This window comes from Cyrtonyx montezumae, unplaced genomic scaffold, assembly GCF_038088225.1.
Source record: "Cyrtonyx montezumae isolate F1298 unplaced genomic scaffold, pur_monq_1.0 scaffold_12, whole genome shotgun sequence".
NCBI lineage: Eukaryota > Metazoa > Chordata > Aves > Galliformes > Odontophoridae > Cyrtonyx > Cyrtonyx montezumae.
This window is the reverse complement of record NW_027071848.1, coordinates 22,785,781-22,803,720: the sequence shown is the minus strand read 5'-3', so window position 1 is coordinate 22,803,720 and position 17,940 is coordinate 22,785,781. Positions and strand designations below refer to the sequence as shown.

At 45.4% G+C, this 17,940-nt stretch overlaps 1 protein-coding gene across 3 annotated transcripts; it reads right to left on the bottom strand.

Annotated features, from left to right (window-relative positions):
- Positions 1-1,952: 1,952 nt before the first annotated feature.
- On the bottom strand, positions 1,953-14,788 carry SLC25A15 (solute carrier family 25 member 15). Of its 3 annotated transcripts, none has more exons than XM_065730276.1 (9): positions 14,713-14,788; positions 14,189-14,292; positions 12,783-12,865; positions 12,352-12,482; positions 8,587-8,845; positions 4,448-4,585; positions 4,015-4,184; positions 2,946-3,104; positions 1,953-2,113 (listed from the first exon to the last, which is right to left on the bottom strand). In XM_065730276.1, the coding sequence occupies exons 4-9, from the start codon at positions 12,404-12,406 to the stop codon at positions 1,989-1,991; spliced, it is 906 nt and encodes a 301-aa protein (XP_065586348.1). In that variant the 5' UTR covers positions 12,407-12,482; positions 12,783-12,865; positions 14,189-14,292; positions 14,713-14,788; the 3' UTR covers positions 1,953-1,988. The 3 variants fall into 3 exon arrangements, with proteins under 3 accessions (XP_065586348.1, XP_065586346.1, XP_065586349.1); XM_065730274.1 differs by lacking the exon at positions 14,713-14,788 and adding an exon at positions 14,653-14,706; XM_065730277.1 differs by lacking the exons at positions 12,783-12,865; positions 14,713-14,788 and adding an exon at positions 14,653-14,706.
- Positions 14,789-17,940: the final 3,152 nt, after the last annotated feature.

The following is a 17,940-nucleotide window of genomic DNA, read 5'->3' as shown; positions in this document are numbered from 1 at the left end:
TGTAACCTCAAGAAGTCGGGGATTTTTTTGTCTAGATATTGTAAGCAGGAATGAGTAACAAACTGCACGAGAGCTGCATTGAATCTCATTTCAGAGATCCAAGGCTGCTAGCAATAGTTCCTGAGCTTTCTATAGCAGTAACCTCTTCAGTGTGGTGGACCATCATCCCAGGTGGAGTCACTATCCCTGGAGGTGTTCAAGGAAAGCTCAGGTGTTGTACTGAGGACCGTGGTTTAGTGGGGGAACATTGGAGGTAGGTGGACATTGGGCAGGATGGTCTTGGAGGTCTTTTCCAACCTTGGTGATTATATCTCCCTTTGCTTTTGGAGATCTGTGATGTGATCTGAACTTCCCTGTGTTGGACTACTGGCAGGAAAATCACTCCTATAACAACATGTATCACCTTAATCAACAATTGGGAACTTGATGCAAACCCTGATAATAGAATGGATGTGCCTACTGATAAAACAGCAGCCTGAGGGCCAAGTTTTTCACAGTTTTTTCACATGGCAGTTTATGTAAAATACACAGTTGTTTCTTAGCTCCTTCTTCTAGCTCATGCTCGAATCTGAGGGCTTTATTAGTCTGGTGGCTTCTGAAATGCTCCTCAGTTGTAGAGGGGTGGTGACACTAAATTGAGCCTCTTGCCTTTGTTTGACAAGCTGAGTGTCACTGAAGGACAAAGCCCTGTAGTCAGCTGAATCAAACAGGCTGTGGTATGAAACTGAACTGTCACTTACTGGCAGCAACTTGTCACTGCAGCCTGTCTTCTATGTGATGGTCAAGGTGCTGCTAGCCAAGAGGTTGGCTTGCCTGTGCCTGAAGGGTGGCTGTGTTACACCACATACGTAATATGTCTCTACTACTCCAGGCTTGATTTATGAACTGTGTTGCACTGAGACTCTGTCTTCTTCTAGGCTTAGCAGTAGGCTGCTTCTTAAGGAAATGAAGGCATCTAGAACAATAGGTGCTGTTATCTCAATTTGGGTGACACTGACTGGCCTGAAGTTGTGTATTCAAGCAAATGCCAGGAGAAAGCACATGTGCCCTCCAGGCCTGAGGGTGATGTGAATGGCCAAAGACTGCAGTGTTTTCCACTCAGCTGAAGAGCTGCAGCAAGTGGCATATGTGGCAGGACTCCAGTGGAAGTAAGCTGAAGACCATGGTGTCAGCTGTCTTTGAGAACTTGGCTCTGGCTTCCTGTTCCTCTTCAGTTTCCTGTCCTTCAAGCACACAGACTCATTTCCATCAAGGTGACTTAACTGTGGGCTTACACACTACAACTCCATGTTGTGAAACAGTAGCTGCTTCCAGTGGCCCTCCTATATTAATAATATTAAGTATCTAGCATGTTCCTGTAGCAAACAATTGTTACAAATGCTGCACTGACTCCTTATACCCATAACTTCATCTTCTACCTCAAATGTGACCATATCTCAGTTCTAGGTAAAAGTAGAGGGTGAATACTTCCAGCTCCTATAAGGCCACCAGCGTGCCAGTATGCTGCAGTGATCCTGGGGTGTCACAGGGTGGAAGGGAGCTAGAGAACAACAGCTGTACTGTGTGAGCCATAATCAGTAAGATTAGACAAGACCAGAATTGCTTGAAATCAGATATTGCCAGCAAGAAGTGAGAAATGTAGCAGTCACAGTACAGGCTTTAAAGCAGTGCTTTGCCTTAAGACACAGCCTGTTCTGCCTGTAACATTAAAACCAGTGTGTCTTTTTAGCACCATTACAGGCAGGAAAGGACAGTTATGATGTGTGGCGTACCCAGTGCAGAATCTGCAGATGGAGACAGTCCTTCCAGTCTGATTCAAGAGGCATGCACACCTCTCCATAAAAATCATTTCAATTTAAAAGATTACAAATCCTAAACTGGAGCTAAGTTCCTAAAAATCAGGTCAGTGATCTGGTACTGTTTGCCCATTGTGCTGAGTTCTGCAGGCTTTGATCATTTCTTTGAAGGATTTTGTTTGCTAGAAGGTATCAGTAAGAATCTATCTGCTTCATCATCAGTTTCCGGCTGTACTCATAGGCAAGGAACAGTGCCCCGTTGGCCAGGAATGCACGGATCATAGTTGGCTTTAGTCCAGAATACAAGGCAAGGACACCTGGAAATGAAATTAGAGCTGGTTAGCAATTCATTATGATGTTTGTTAGCACCAACTGCTGTGCTTTCGGCTGTCAAGGGCACTGCAGCTATGGTTCTTCATGCGTAAACACACACAGATGAAGTCTTTGCTGTAGCAGCTAACTGGAGAGCTGATGGGTATTGATACAGAAGTATCTTAAGAGTTAAAGCTCAGCTTTTTAACTTAGGTATCTAATGTAAGCACCTAATCTAAGCCTTCTAAAGACTCTGTCCTGCCTACCTTTGTCACTAGGGGAGGCAGTTCCTAGCAGTTGTACTAGGCAGGAAGAAGGGCAAGACTACTTTCAATCTGCATTCCTAGTTCTAGCCCTGTGCCCCAGTAACAGGGCCAGGAATCACATCTACTGCCATTTATATTCTTACACCATGTTTGCAGTTCCTGGTACAAGCCCTTGCCAGGGAGGATGTGCTCAGGTGGAAGCTGACCTAGATAAAACTGATTTATCAAACTGCCCTCCATCAGCCACAGATCAATTTCTAGAGGTAAAGAGGAAAAAATGCTTACTGAAATTAATTGGCTCTTTCAGTTTTTATATGCACAGGCAATGCAATGTTCTTGACTGCTTAATAAGCTTTTGTTAGCTTTAAGAGAATTGTTTCCTGACCCAACAAGTATGGTAGAATGAAGTAGGTCTCTTGCTAGGAGAAGCAGCAGTGCTTCTGTGAGGAACCGTTACTGAAAGCCTCTGACACACGATCAATGGATGAGGTTTATTAAGCAGTTTTTGGTGCTGGAGGGATAGCTTTGAATCTGCAGCCCAACAGCTTCCCTCCACATCCTGCACACTCACCTTCAGTTCTCACAACAGTTACAAATGTTCCCATGAAGCCTGTCTGCTTTCCAGCCATTGAAAGGACCTGAATTCTAGATTTGACACAGTCCACAGGATACACAGCGATCCACAGACAGCTGCCTCCAAAACCTCCACTGAGCAGCAAAGGAATGGGACCTAGGGTTAAGAAATGAGCTTTTATGCATACCACAGAACATTTGCCAACATCTACACTGCATTATTTCAACTGCAGCAGTCAAAGAGAAGGCAGAGGGTCTCACTCACAATAGAAGAGCAGTTTCTGCTCCCTCAGAAAGCCCTAAGTTAATTTTAAGCCACTGCTACATTGCAGGTCCAGCCAGAAGCTCAAAGGTTACAAAGGAATGCCTTTTAGTTTATTGGCTGTGCTAAGGAAGCACAGCTCAGAGCTCTCTTTGGACTGTTAACCAAATTGCCTCCTCTTTTCACACCTGTAGCTGCTTCCCAGTGTTAATTATGAAACAGTTAAGAGAAACATCACGCAGTGACACTGATCCCCTATGCGGAGGTTTACTTGGCACAGTGAGGTTATTAAGTGATCAGTCACTTTTCATGATGCAAACTCACGCTGCGTTTCAGATCATGCTTTAATGAATATTTTGCAACACCACATGGCTGAAGTACAATCTGCCAGTGAGACCAAGTGTTATTGCTCAGTATTCCAGAAGGGGACAAACAATCCCTACCCTCTTTTGGCATCTCCCCATTTCTGATATCTGATTGTGTTCTCTTACTGACACTGTCAACTCTCACCCCAAACAGTCCTGAGATGAAGTAGTCCAGAGGTGTTACACAGTGGTGTTCAAGTTCTACAATGTTACTGTTACCTTACTGCATTTGTTCTCCATTTCTAGTGCATCCTGTTCCAATACAAGTAGAAGATTTCAGTAATTGGTTACTGTGTATGCACAAAGTGCAGCTCTCTGTGTTCTGCATCTCCAGCTCCCTTAGTTTGACATCTGCTGTGTGTCATGCCTTGTGGGTAGGCCCCCTCCCTTACACGCCCCACGACAGCATGCTGGAATCCACCTGGAAAAGGGCACCGTACCCAGTTCATCTTTGGATCTCCCCGAGGCAAAGAACGTCCGGCTCAGTTCATACCCTCCAAAGAAGAAGAAATAGCCGGGGACTTCCCGCAGCAAAGTGCTCGACAGGCCGCGGTAAAACCCAAGGGGACCGTCCTTTTGGATAACGCTCTTCACTACTGACCAAACTGTACTGAGAGAGAGATTGACTCGCTTAGCGATGCTTAACGACTCATTAACAACATAATGGGAAAGAGACAACTAAGAGTTAGATGAGTGTGCAGAGAGCAGGTCCCATGTCAAACTCAGAAGTAGGTCCTGCCTACAGTGTGTCACTATCTGTACCAGTGCCTGTGGGGGCTCCAGGCATACACAGTGACCCCTCCCCACCCCCTATTGCAGCTCTTCTTCACTCCTACGAAGGACACAGAGACACTGAACGTGACCTATACTTACTTCTGTCCCTGCATTATCTTTCCTGACAGCTGCATTTCATGCATGGCCTGCAGCCGGCACTTCACCAGCTCTGTGGGGCACAGCACAAGCGTGGCAAAGGCAGAGGCGAAGGAGCCCGCGGCAGCGTTCTGCAGGTCACTGCAAGAGAGGAAGGCACAGAGCTCTGAGTGACACCTCCAGTGTCTGCTGCTGACAGACAACAGGACAGCCCTGGGAACGGGCCTCAACGGAGGAAGATGGCAGTGGGAAGTGAGGAGATGGATAACAGAACTCATCCCACTTTCATATCCACCTCAAATACATCCTTTTGACAACCTGAAAAGACATAGTGCAACCTTGACCCATTTTTTTGATTTAGCAACTGCAGCAGAATAAACACAATCAAACCTTCCCCTTGGCTTTTCCAAGAGTTGTTGTGGACTGGAGAGTTTACTGTGTAGCTTTTGGGGACTAGCACTGCTACTGCAAAGAGAGTATGATCAATAACTGCAAAGAACGGACTGGTGAGCTGCCAGGAATCAGAGGCTGACACTCCAGGACTGCACTGCTTTACGACACATCTGAACAGGCTCCTGCAGAGATCTGCTGGTCAGAATCACAGATTCTTTAGAGTTAGAAGGGACGTTTAAAAGTCACCTAGTCCAGCTCCCCCACAGCGAACAGGGATACCACAGGTAGATCAGGTTGCCCAAGGCCTGGTCCAGCCCAGCCTTAAAAGTCTCTAGGGATGGGGCATCCACCACATCTCTGGGCAACCTGTCAGCCTGTCCTCTCAGGAGAGGTGTTCCATCCCTGGGATCATTTTGGTGGCCCTCCTCTGGATGTACTCCTACAGCTCCATGTCTCTCCTGTGCTGAGGACTCCACATCTGGACACAGTACTCCAGGTGAGGTCTCACAGCGCAGAGCAGAGGGGCAGGATCACCTCCCATGAGTTCCGGCCACGCTGCTTTGGATGCAGCCCAGGATAGGGTTGTATTTCTGGGCTGTGAGGACACACTGCTGGCTCATGTCCAGTTTCCCATCCACCAGTACCCCCAGGTCCTTTTCAGCAGAGCTGTGTTCAATTTTCTCATCCCCCAGCTTGTATTGGTAACGGATGTAACCTCAACAAAGGTGCAAGATCCTGCACTTGAAATTATTGAACCTCACAGGTTCTTCTCCTGGGCCCACTGCTGGATCCTGTCTAGGTCCCTCTGGATGGCATCCTGTCTCTCTGCTATGTCTACTACAGCTTGGTGTCACCTGCAAACTTGCAGAGGGTGCACTCAACTCCACCCTCAATACCACTGAAAAAACATTTCTGCTTGGAGAAAGCAAGCAGAGCTCCTCCTGTCTTTCAGAGCCTGGGGAGCAGTACAGCAGGCACTGGCCTTGCTGCTGCACAGAACCTCTTTCCATGCAGACAAGACATTTGCCCTGTGCCTGGATTTACACCCCTACAGCATCAGAGATCAAAGCTACAACCTTCCACCCCACAGAAGCATCATGAAACTGAAATCATGACATGAGACAAAGCTTCTGATGTATTCAGGTATGGCAAGGACAAGAACAGTCAGACTGGAAGAAGTCAACTTTGCAGAGCAGCAACTGAGTAACACACAGTACATATGAAATAATAACACTGGTCACACAACCCTCCTGCAGCACAGTTTGACGTAACAGGGACCTGGGAAGAAACCCACAGATACAAGACAGAGTTAAAACCAACTATGTCCCTGAGCCCTGTATTCATTCAGTGATGAGCTAACACAAGGCAGTAGTGTTACACAACAAGGAATTTGGATACAAAATCTAGGAAGAGCTGCCTCCTAACTGCATGCTAAAGGGTACACAGAACCCTTTCTCCTTTGGGAAAAAAAGAACCTAGACATGATCAGACTTGAAAAGCATCCTGACACACGTGAAGAACCAGAACAAGACTTTGCCAGAATTCAGAGCTCTTCCACTTCTGTCTGTCCTGATATTTAATTCTACATACAACAGTTCAGCAAGGCCTGCTGTCTAGGCTTTGGTCTTCAACACAGGGAGCCTCAAGGCACAAGTGGTAAGCCTTGAATCCAGTTCAAGCTTCCTCAATGAATAATTAATAGTTCAGTATTGTTTCTGGAAAGTTTTGGCTACACAGCACAGGAACAAGAACTGTCCACTCTTTAACACTGCTGCTGCTTCCACCAATGGCCTTTTTCTTGTTTTCCAAAGAAAGTGATCTACTTAAGATGAGTGGTCACGTACTGAGAAAGTCAAACTGAGGTGAACAAGGATAATAGTTGCCTCAGTTTAGACTTTAGCATGGGATGAGATTGGTATGGTTGGACTTAATGGATATCAGAAGAGAACTGGCATTCAGCACTTTGTTTTCTTTTTGACTCATACATCAGTGACATGCATTTCTTCCATTAGAGAAAGTGTTTTGCAGCTCTCCTTGCAACTATTTTGTCCCTGAACACAGGGAGGAAAACTTGCTTCCAAGCCCTTTGGCCATGCTACTGAAAAGCTAAATAAAACCAAAACCAAACTAAGGAGGCAGCTGCTATAGTAAATGTAAGGTTAGTTTCACCTCTGTTTGTGCTTTTAAAAGTTTTCTGTTTCAGCAGCACAACATTTTTTTAAACAGCAGAGGCAGTGGAGGGAGTTACAGTTCTTTAGTTGTCTCATGCAGAAGACAGCCACCTCAGTTTCTTCCCTCTCCCAGCAACATACTACAAATGCTTCTTGGCTCTTTCAAAGTAAGAATGGCTGGTAACACATTAGATATGTTTCAGCAGCTCATGTTTTCTCCCCTCAGGCCTTAGCATTAAGGTACAGCACAACACATCAAACATAACACTTTTAAACAGCTGCCTTCACTCAGGTAGCTCACTTCATCCATGTCATGTCAGAGACCTAAACAAAAACACGGCCTCCTCCAGCTCCTTCTGGAGATGCAAGTGACAGAAATTAGAACAAAGCTATTAGTAAGAGGCTGAATGAAGCTCAGCCCTGCATCTCAGTATAAATGGAGTTAGGTCAGCATGAGAAGTCTTATATACTCTGGGGCAGTGCAGCTGTCTTCAGTTTAGAAGTGAGAAATATGCTTGAGAAATGCTGAAGAGTAAGGCACACAGGCTGCTGGAATTGAGACATCCAGGTGTCAGAAAAGCCATTCTAGCTAGAAGGAGACTACCATCATTATGCCAGTGCAATAATTCCATAGCTCATTCACACAATTTCCTGCACAGCTCTGGTCTTGCAAGCTTAAAACCTAGATGCTTTGGTACTACAGAAGTTTCAGAGAAAGGCAGGTAGGACAGCTAAAGGAACAGATTTGATTGTTCACTCATCAGGGTGAGGGTTTTTATTTACAAAGAGACTTGGGTGAGAGGAGAGGCACAGAGAAACAAATCCAGAAAATCCAGACAGATTCATACCTATGAGATTCAAATGACATGGAAGAAGTGGCTGAGCACCAACTGCTGCCCTTCTCTTCCAGTTACAGAATTAATAATTATCATCTGGTGCAGGACCTTATAAGAACTCAAGGGGAGACTGCACAAGAGCTTTGAAAGAGATCCAAGGTAACTGATTAAAAAAAAAAAAAAATCACATCAGGATTAAGAAATCCTCTGAACTAAGAACACCAACTGACAGAGGACTCAGTGGAAGCATTAAATACTTTCCTCTTTCTCATCCATTAGGCAATCATTTATTGCCAGTGCTGTAGATAACACGCTGTGCATAAAGGATCCTCTGGTCTAATCAACATTATGTTCAAGCCCATGAAACTTGAAGAGAAAAACAAAAAACAAAACCATGAAATAAAAGCACGTTCTTCCCCCTCAGTATGTTCCCTGTAAGAGGAACCATTACACCACCTATAAAATCAGAACAGCTTGGGCATCAGAAGTTGCAATGCTCAGTCACTTTGGTAAAACATTCCAGGTCTTGAACATTTCAGCTGAGTCATGAACATCTAAACCAGTCAGCTTCAGTGCCGAGATGGCTCTGTCATAGTAAGACACCATATCATAACATATCTGCATTTCAAAACACACTACACTGCATATTGGCAGAAAGATACCTGGAATACCAGCTGCAAGAAGTTGTGTGATTTCCCCTTCCCCATTCATTTCAGATACAAAACAGATTGCTGATACTAACCTGAGCTTTGTTTTCCTGTCTACTCCAACAATTCTTCTCACAATTTGTTGGCAAAACCCATAACACATGAAAAGAACAGAGTTCTCTGCAATGTTGGCTACCAGAGCAGGTGTGGTCCCCTTGTAAAAGCCTCGAAATCCCACTTGTTTGTAGGTTTTCACAAAACAGTCAACAATCCCTTTGTACATGTCAGGGAACGTCTGCATCTTCACCTTTGCTGTGTCAAAGGGCTGGCCAGTCACCACGCAGGCTGTCCCACCTAAGCAAGCAATGGAAGAGGGAGACTGAAGGTTATCACAACTGAAGGGTCTGCACACAAACACTGCTAAAAAAGTCATGCAGAAAGCAAAGACCAATCAGTTCTCTGCAGGAAAAGACAACTGCACTAAATTTAGCACAATAGCATCTACTGTCAGTGGTGAACTTAGTGGCCTGAAGAAAAAAGTAATAGCTTGATTCTCAGTAAGCAAGTCTCTACCGTAAGAAAAGCAAGCATTAAATTCATCAGTTCACTTCTGTAAAGGAGTACAGAATTAGAGCTATTCATTGGCAATCAAGGCATTTGTGATGAGTTAAAAGCAATGTCTTCAGTTGTCACTGATGCCATGATCAGAAGCCATTGGACTCTACATTTCAGCAGTAATAGAACAGAATGATTTGCTATCAGGTGAGGCAGACTCCTTCAGGACAAGAGGAGCACTGCTGACAGAGTGCTAAAAACTGATGACACATTATAAATTGAGAACCAAAGATGCAAGTCTTTCCCTTCAGAACTTCAGATTAAATTTCTTTACCTGTATTCCTATATATTAGAACAGTGTGTCCAGGAGAAGTTAGAAAGGGCAAAAGGGCGAAGTTTCCTAAGCTGTTATCTTTTCCAAACTGAATTGTAAGGTCAATACCCTACAAACTTGTGAGATACTTCCATCAGTATTGTCAACAACCACTGTGCCCTCACTGTAATCTTCTGTGAAATGCAACTCAATTCAGCAGTCTACATAAATTACACAATCTATTTCAATAGAAATTATGAGAGTACATTGGTAGCAATCTGTTGGGAGCTGACACCTGACAGGAAGCATATGACATCTGTTACATGGCTTTGCTTTTAGAAAGAAAGAACCATCCTACAACAGAAACTGACCTTACAACATAGTACCATTGACATGAATATTCCCTAATGAGGGCAGATTAACAAGATGTTTTTCTTCATTATTGAACTGAAATCATCTGTAAATCCAGATAAAGACATTTAAGTAAAAACAAATGTGTGTGTATAAGCAGTTATTTCTCTTCTAAGAAGAGAGACAAGTAAGCAAATGCCTGTTTAACTGCAGTGATTCTCAATCCACTTTACTCTTGGCAAACACATTTGTTGCTGTTCCTCTGCATAGGGCCTCTAAGAGCTCAGCTCTCACAAAACCTGATTCTCAACCATGTGGATCACTGCAAGTTTCAGAGCAAGTCATACAGCAAAGCACAAAGAGCTGCTTGCTCTAGGAGGGATAACCAAGGAGCAGTAACAGCCATGTAAGCCTCAGATGAAAAGCAGAGGACTCTGGAGAAAGGCTCAGCAAATGCCACTTGCATGAAAGCCAAGAAAGGTATCCCCAGGACAAGTGTTAGGTTCCTGTGTAAGGGTAGACCTAAAATATACACACGTCATAAAATAATGGCTGTTGGAAGAAGTCCAAGACAACCAGCAATGGCTTTAAGAATCCAAAGCTGGAAAATTGGGAGTTGACTGAATGACTGTTCTAAAAAGAGAAAGTGCTCTCCTTACAACATCATTGGAGGACGCATGAGAAGCCCAATGAAGTACAGCAATGAACTCCGTAAGCCTCAAAACAAAGTCCTGGTTAATACCTCAAATATTAAGGAAATTTCTTTCAGTCAGCAGTAGAGTGTCTGTCCAAACAAACACCCAAAAACTAACCCTGCTTGAAAGCTCAGACAAGTGTGAGTCTAAGAGTAACAGCAGCGTCCTGCTTTCAGAAGTGATTAGAAGTTGCTCAGATCCTAGCCTAAGGACTATGACCCACAGGCACATAAGAGACTGATTTATTATCACTCAGAATTTACTTGCCCCAGTACAGCACTACTTATCAGCTAGTCGAGACTATTTGTAAAGGAAGGTAAAAATCAGGTTACGCATTTGCTCAGGAACAAGCTGTTTGCCCACTTAAATACACTTCCTAAAGGGTGCAGGGACACACATAACAGCAACAGGCACAGCCAGTGCACACAGGCAATGCTGAGCAAGGGTGTGCAAAGAATGTGGGAAATAAACACTAGAGAAACAGCAGAATCACCTATTACAACAAAAGTAGCAAAGAAAACCAAAGAGTGAGAAAAATGATTTAGGAACTCTGAAATCGTACTGAAAAAAGGTCTGAATTTCTTCATCCTATCTGACAGGAGAACTATACCAGAAGAAGGAATGACTCAAAGTTTTAAGACTCTCTCATCTCTATCGGGGAAAAAGCCCACAAAAATCAAAACAACAGAAAAAAAATAACAAAACAGGCAAATCTCAAGTGCATGCATTTTGCCTGAATGTGAGCATGAGAGAGTACAACCAAGCAAGTAGATTTCTGAGCTAATGCTGGCTTCCAGCTCCTGGAGCACCAAGAAGAGATAAACCAGGCTTCAACTCATGAAGTCGAAGTGCTCCACTGCCCTGGATGTTCATTAAGATCAGCATTCTCAAGCTGAAGTCCTGGGAAGGAGAGCAACCACATCTCCCAGTTAAGAACCAAGGAACATCAGTAAAACTGTCAAGAATTGCACAGATGACAAGCTGCTACCATGGAAAATAAAGCAGATAGCAGCTACTCTTTAAAAAGACTACCCCTTACTTTCTACAAAAAGGAAACAAAAAAAACAAAAACCAAAACAAAAATATAAAGCACTGTTCACTCTCAGAATAAGAGAAATAGAGGCAATAAGGGAATAACAGCAGAAAGTCTTCCCTAACACAGAAACAGGGTGTCACATTGCCTTACCATTGTGACAAGGCAAAGAAAGCAAGTTCTCACTGGGCAAAGTGTGTTAGATGACCAAATGCTTTATGAAGGTGGTACACTGGACTCAGTTACTGTCTGTTACTCTTTGCTTTCCCAGTGGACTGAGTTTAACTCTGATAATTGACCTCAAATAACTTCTCATAAACACTGTCATAAAAAGGACTGACTGCAAAAGCTGTAAGGGCAAAAAAAAAGATGAATTTGTTTAGTTATAACAGCACTTCAGATAAACCCTTCCCTTCAGCCTTTTCGGTACAAACAAAGAAAATCAACTATTCCATCTCAATGTTCAATCTGTTCTGTGCATCAATTAAGCTTCTGTGACAAACTAGTATCTCTGTAGCTCAGCTTACCCCTAAAACAAAAGCTTTGCTAGTACCCCCACATAACTCTTTCTACATCACCCAGAGATGAAGCTTAGAATCTCAAAGACTGTCTTCACAGATAAGTTAACAATATTCATCCTTCAGCCATAAATGTAGCTGTGAATGTCCCCATTCATTGCTGGGGAGTTGGACTAGATGGCCTTTAGAGGTCCTTTCCACCACAAATGAGTCCATGGACATTACCAGCACAGTAATATCAGAGACAATGCAACTACTTCTGCTAGCTGTCAGCTGTTTCACTTCCATATCCTTACAATATGGAAGGTGAGTGTTTGCTCCCCCCCTATTTCTCTAAACAGTAGGAAACTGCTTCAACTCTTATCAAAGGTATTAAAGCTGTCCCTCAGCATTACCTGCAGCTCCTGCTGTGAGGTCAATAGCAGCCTGAAGAGCAGAGTTGATCCTCATGCTTCACACTTGTCTGCTGTTTACTGCAGAGTGAAAAAGCCTCTGGTTTCCTGAAAGGTGTCAAGATATTTTCCACCTGAGGGAAAAGTGAGATGAAGCACACACAATTCAAAACAATAATTGATAGGCAAGAGCATCACGTGAATGCTTCTGTTTCCATTCAGCTTGTTTCAGAGTAGCTGGGAACAGAGAATGCTTGTCCCTAGAGCTAAATTGGAAGGTAGTGTTCCTGTGTTTTGATTACTTCTGCCACATTAAGCAAATCCTCTGGAGTACCACCACTTAGCTTCAGTTCATTTCTGCTTTCCAGTATCTCACATTCCTGAATCTCTCACATAAAGAGAGAGTAGCTCCGGGGAACACTGTTGACTATTACCTTTTTACTGATTATAGAAGCAGCATCTCCATCAGGTGTCCAAGGCCAACCAGCAGGAATAATTCCTTGTCTTGGCTCCTCAGCTACAAAGCAAAATAAAATTGTTCTACTTACAGTGAACAGCAGCTCAAAAGCTACATGTGATCACACAGACACACTAGGTATCTCTACGTGGCTCTCAATGAATATGAACATCTAGAACTGCGTCCAGCTGTCATGTTCCCAGTGCAAGTCCTAACACAGCTACATACTATAAAATAAGAACTACAGCTCATCTCTCAAGAAGGCAGCTGGAAAGCAGAACTACAAAGGCAACGGTTTCAAAGAAAATATTGGAAAGCATTCTGTTTTCAAGCTTGCAGGAAGGGGATCTCACTGGGTGAGCCGTTAAGACAAGTCTGCTCAGTTGAAGTAATTTGGAGTAAGAGCAGTGAGCCAAAGAGCTCTCACTGTTTCAGAACCACGCCGCTGAACCAGGCACTTGGCTGGCATTACTGTCAAAGAAACTGCATGGCTCTTGAAAAAACACTAGCACGTGAATCAGTACCTCACCAACTGGTAAGCTTGTCTTCACACGAAGTGAACAGTATTTCCTATTCTTCTACCCACTGCAATGCTTCTTTTGAAGCCTTTTGTTTCCTGAGCCATATTTCTGAGTAATACGAAGTGGAAATACAGCTTTCCATAGGTCATGTTGAGTCACAAGAGACACTGTACAAAACACATCCTTCTTACATCCTCTGTGTTACAAGCACAGGCATTCAAGTACAAACAAGGCTTTAAGAAAACCTGCCTCTGAACATGTTTGTTATCCACAGAGCTTAAGAAAGCAGTAGGCCAAATAATGTCCCTCAGTGAGGTCACATATTTTATCTGTTTCAATGCACTGAGTGAATCAACAACAGAAAGTTAAAAAACACAACAAAAACAAACCCCAATCCTGTAATAAATGACACCAGTACTCGGCATTCCTGCAGTTACAGACTGGAAGCGTTTCACTGCTGATCACACAGCATCCTTGACGTTCATTACAAAACACAGGCTCCAGGACCAAGCTGCACTCATTATCCCACACGCCTCATTAGCGTTCACACAGCACTCCACAGTTTGCTTCTCATTTAGAGTAAGAGCAGAAAGGCAGATCAGAGAGGCAGCCTCTGAACGAAGGGAATTACCAGAGAGCAAGCACCAGCTGCCTTCAGCAGAAGCCATCACACTGAGCACTGTCAGCTTGTGCCAGTCCCCAAAGCAGCACGTGTCACTGGATGCTTGGCAGCAGAAGGAAAAACAAAGACTTATGCGAGAGCATGAAAGTTTTAAGAGCCCATGATATCTCAGAGCACACTGCCACTTTCAGAAGAATCAGAGTAGTTAAAACTACAGTTACTACACGTGTACATACCTACCCCTGCGTCTTCTCTGTGATAACACAGTCCTATTACAAACCGCTTGTGGACATACCGAGTTAACGACTGCTCCGCCACTTCTACAACAAACCCAGAGCTCAGACCTGCAAACACAGAAGCATCAGCGAGCTCAACAGGTCGGCAGGGCCTTCACCCCGGCCCCAGACGCATTGCCACCCCACACCCGGCCCGGAGGAGCCCCAAGGGTGGGCGGAGACGTCGGGACTCCGCCAAGGTCACCCGGCTCATCCCCGGCAGGCTGCTCATCGCCACCCAACCGGCGCAGAAGGTACACGAGCAGCCAGCCCGCTTTCCTCCGACATCAATCCGTGCGGAACGGAGCAGCTCCACCGTGCCTGGGACGAGGGGAGGAACGAAGGGAGGACCGAACGGAAGAAGCCCGCACCCGTCGCAGCTCCGGGCCCGCAGGCCGCGGGGAGCCGGCTGCTGCCCACGGCCCGCACCTCCGGCCCGAGCTCCGGCGAGAGGACAAAGCCGACCCGCCCCCAGCCGCCGCCACTCACCGCAGTTCCCCACCGCCGCCGCCCCTATATAGGCGGCCGGGAAGGCGGCGCGGCCCCACACGGCCCCGGGAAGGCGCGGGCCGGGCGGGAGGTGGGCGGGTCGCGCTACCCCCGGCGGCGGGAGGAGGCCTTCGCGCGCCTCTCCTTGTGTGGGCTGCCGGCTCTGCCTCACGCAGCGCGATGGGGAGAGCACGAGCGGGAGGGCGCTTCCCAAAGCGGGGAGGTTGCGCGGCCCGGAGCGTCGCTCCTCGTACCGTCCTCCCGTGGCCGGGTTCCGGGAGCTGCGGGGTGCCATGTGCCTCCACGTGGCGGGGGAGGATGGAGCGGAGCGGCCTTGTGGGGCTGTGTGCGGAGCCAGGCAGCGTCCTGCTGTTTGGGTCACGCAGAGCGTCGTCTTCCAGTCATCTTTTTTCAGCCTTATTCCACCTGTTTTTATTTTTCTATTAATCACCCAGAGATAAAACAGAGCTATTTCCCTGGGAACCCCAACAGGCACGCGCCCAGCTGCAGGAGCGTGAGCAGGACGTGTGTTGGCTTCCTGCTTGTTTGAAGCATTTGGCGTGCTTATCAGTGTCATTCAGACAGTGCAGGAGAAGGGAAATTACCCAGTGGCCATTCTTCTGTATGCCTGGATAAGAGTTAATGCCCAAAAGTGGCTATTACCTCTTTCCTTAAATGTGAAACTTCCCGTAAATTTAATGTGTGCTAACAGACGTAGCCATAAAGCATTGGAGCCATCTTTTACTAAAGGAATAGAGATCCAGCAGTCTGAAGTCTTAAATCTGTAGCCATAAAGATAACACTGACATCATCGATAGTGACTGAAATAAAAATCACAGAATCATAGGGGTTGGAAGGGACATCCAGAGATCAGAGTCCAACCCCCCTGCCAAAGCAGCTCCCTAGACCAGGTTGCACAGGTATTTTCTTCTGCCTCTTTCAGTAGATTAAATACACAGGTGTGGAAATACAAACTGAAAGGTGTCTGTCCTTGCAGACAGCTCTGGCTAAACTTGCACATGGAAGCAAGTGACACAGTGGGTATGGACAGACACCCATCAGCATTTTGCTGCAGGTCAACAAATGACTCATCCTAAGCTAAGATGTCCCTTTAATGCTTCTAGATTTTTGAGAAGATGAGGCAGAATATAATGGCTTAAGCAACCACAAGGAGGGCTAATATCACTTCCCTTTGCTGAAACCATGCGAAGCTCCTTTTCCCTGTTTTGGTTGTGAATTAATTGCAATGCCTACGGTCAAGCCCTTCTGAAGCAGTGCCCAGCTGAAAACAGTAGGGCACTGTACATCCCACATGCATTTCCATGCCTTGAGACACACAGGCCCACGTATTCCAGCTTAGATGCATAGTGTTTTCTCCTCGAAAAAAACTGACTGCTCCTGTTTTCAGAGCCCAAAGCAAAGGCAATGATCTGGGGCTAATCTTCAAAATATGACAGTTACTAAGGAAGAGCAGACTCACCAAATTGTGAATTTTTTATTTTAGTGTAGATATAATAGCTGAGGCTTTGGTAACCATTTAGTGACAGCAGGTTATTTGGGCATCTCAAACAATCTGAAACAGATTACTGTTTAATTGCATGGAATTTTTAGCTGTGTGTTGACTTTTTTTTTTTAAGTAGGACTGAAGATCCAATTGGTGAGAAATATCTAATGCCTACCACAATGGGGACAGTGGCTAATTTGCCATTAGAAGTGCATGTTGCCTGCAGTTGCGGTTTGCCAGCTGCATCATCAGCTCTTGCATATTTCAGGATGATTGCTCTGGAAAAGACCTTGTTATAGCCTTCCAATACTTACAAAGGGAGCTTACAAGCAGGAGGGGGACTGACTTTTTATGTGGACTAATAGTGATAGGACAAGGGGGAATGGCTTTAAACTAAAAGAGAGGAGATTTAGATTGGATTTCAGGAGGAAATTTTTTACTCAGAGGGCAGTGAGGCTGTGACACAGCTGCCCAGAGAAGCTGTGGGTGCCCCATCCCTGGAGGCACTCAAGGCCAGGTTGGATGGGGCTCTGGGCAGCCTGAGCTGTGGGGTGGCACTGCCAGGTTGCACAGGGTTGGAACTTGATGGGCTTTAAGGTCCCTTCCAACCCAAACCACTCTGTGATTTTATGATTACTCAGAACCACACTCTTCGTTCAGACCCCTAGTCCTGGTGGGATGTATTTGGGACACAGCACAAAAGTTCTGAAGTACTGGAGACGTTTCCTGGGAGTTTAGAGCTGTTAAACGCAACGCTGCAATGAGCACATTGCCACCATGTGGTTTTCTGTGTTACTTGCACTCCTTTTTGTAAAGCGAAACGGTATGTCCTGCAAAGGTTTCCTTGCAAAATGTACTAATTTCTATTCTGCAGGATCCCAGCGTTCTAGCTCCTGAGCCCGCCATCTCCAGTCAACCACAGGCAAATCATTTATTCCCTGAAAACCATTTTGCCTTTCCTTAGTTCATCCAGGAAGATGAGCATCAGTTTTTCTAAAGTGCCTTCCTAGAATAGCAGCAAAAGCTATATAAATGAGACCACCAAAACTCACCCAGTTATATGTAGAGGTGAGTCAAGCCATACAATGCCAATGTGGGTTGCACAAAAAGCAAGAGTAAGATTGCATCTGTGTGTCTGCCTCTGGGCACCCTGTGCCTGTGCTCCATCACCACACAGCACAGAAGTGCTCCCGATGTTCAGAGGGAATCTGCTATGCTCCAGTTTGTGCCCACGGCCTCTGATCCTGGTACTGGGCACCTCTGACAGAGCCTGGCTCCATCCTCTGGCACCAACCCTCAGGGATTTATGGACATGGAAGGGACCTTCCTGAGCCTCCTCTTCACTTCTGAGCAGCCCCAGCTCTCTCAGCTGCTCTCAGAGAAGAGGTGCTCCAGTCCATTTATCGTCTTGGTGTCCCCCTGTAGACTTTTTCTAGTTATGCCCTACCTCTCTTACCTAGAGTGAAATATCTTTGTGGGGGAAATACAGGGCTTCCGTATGCCAAAGGTGGAAAAGTCACCTGGAAATTCCATACAATAGGAAAAAAAGAAAATATCTCAGAGGACAGAAAGTACATGTACAAGTAAGCATTGCCAACAGTAGCTCCCAGTTCACTGGGCTTTTGTTTTCAGTTTGGTTTTCAGACAGAAGTCTGATACGAACCAGACACAGTATTTTCTTTCAGTTTCTGGTACATCTGGAGCTCCTCTGATCCTTTTCAGTC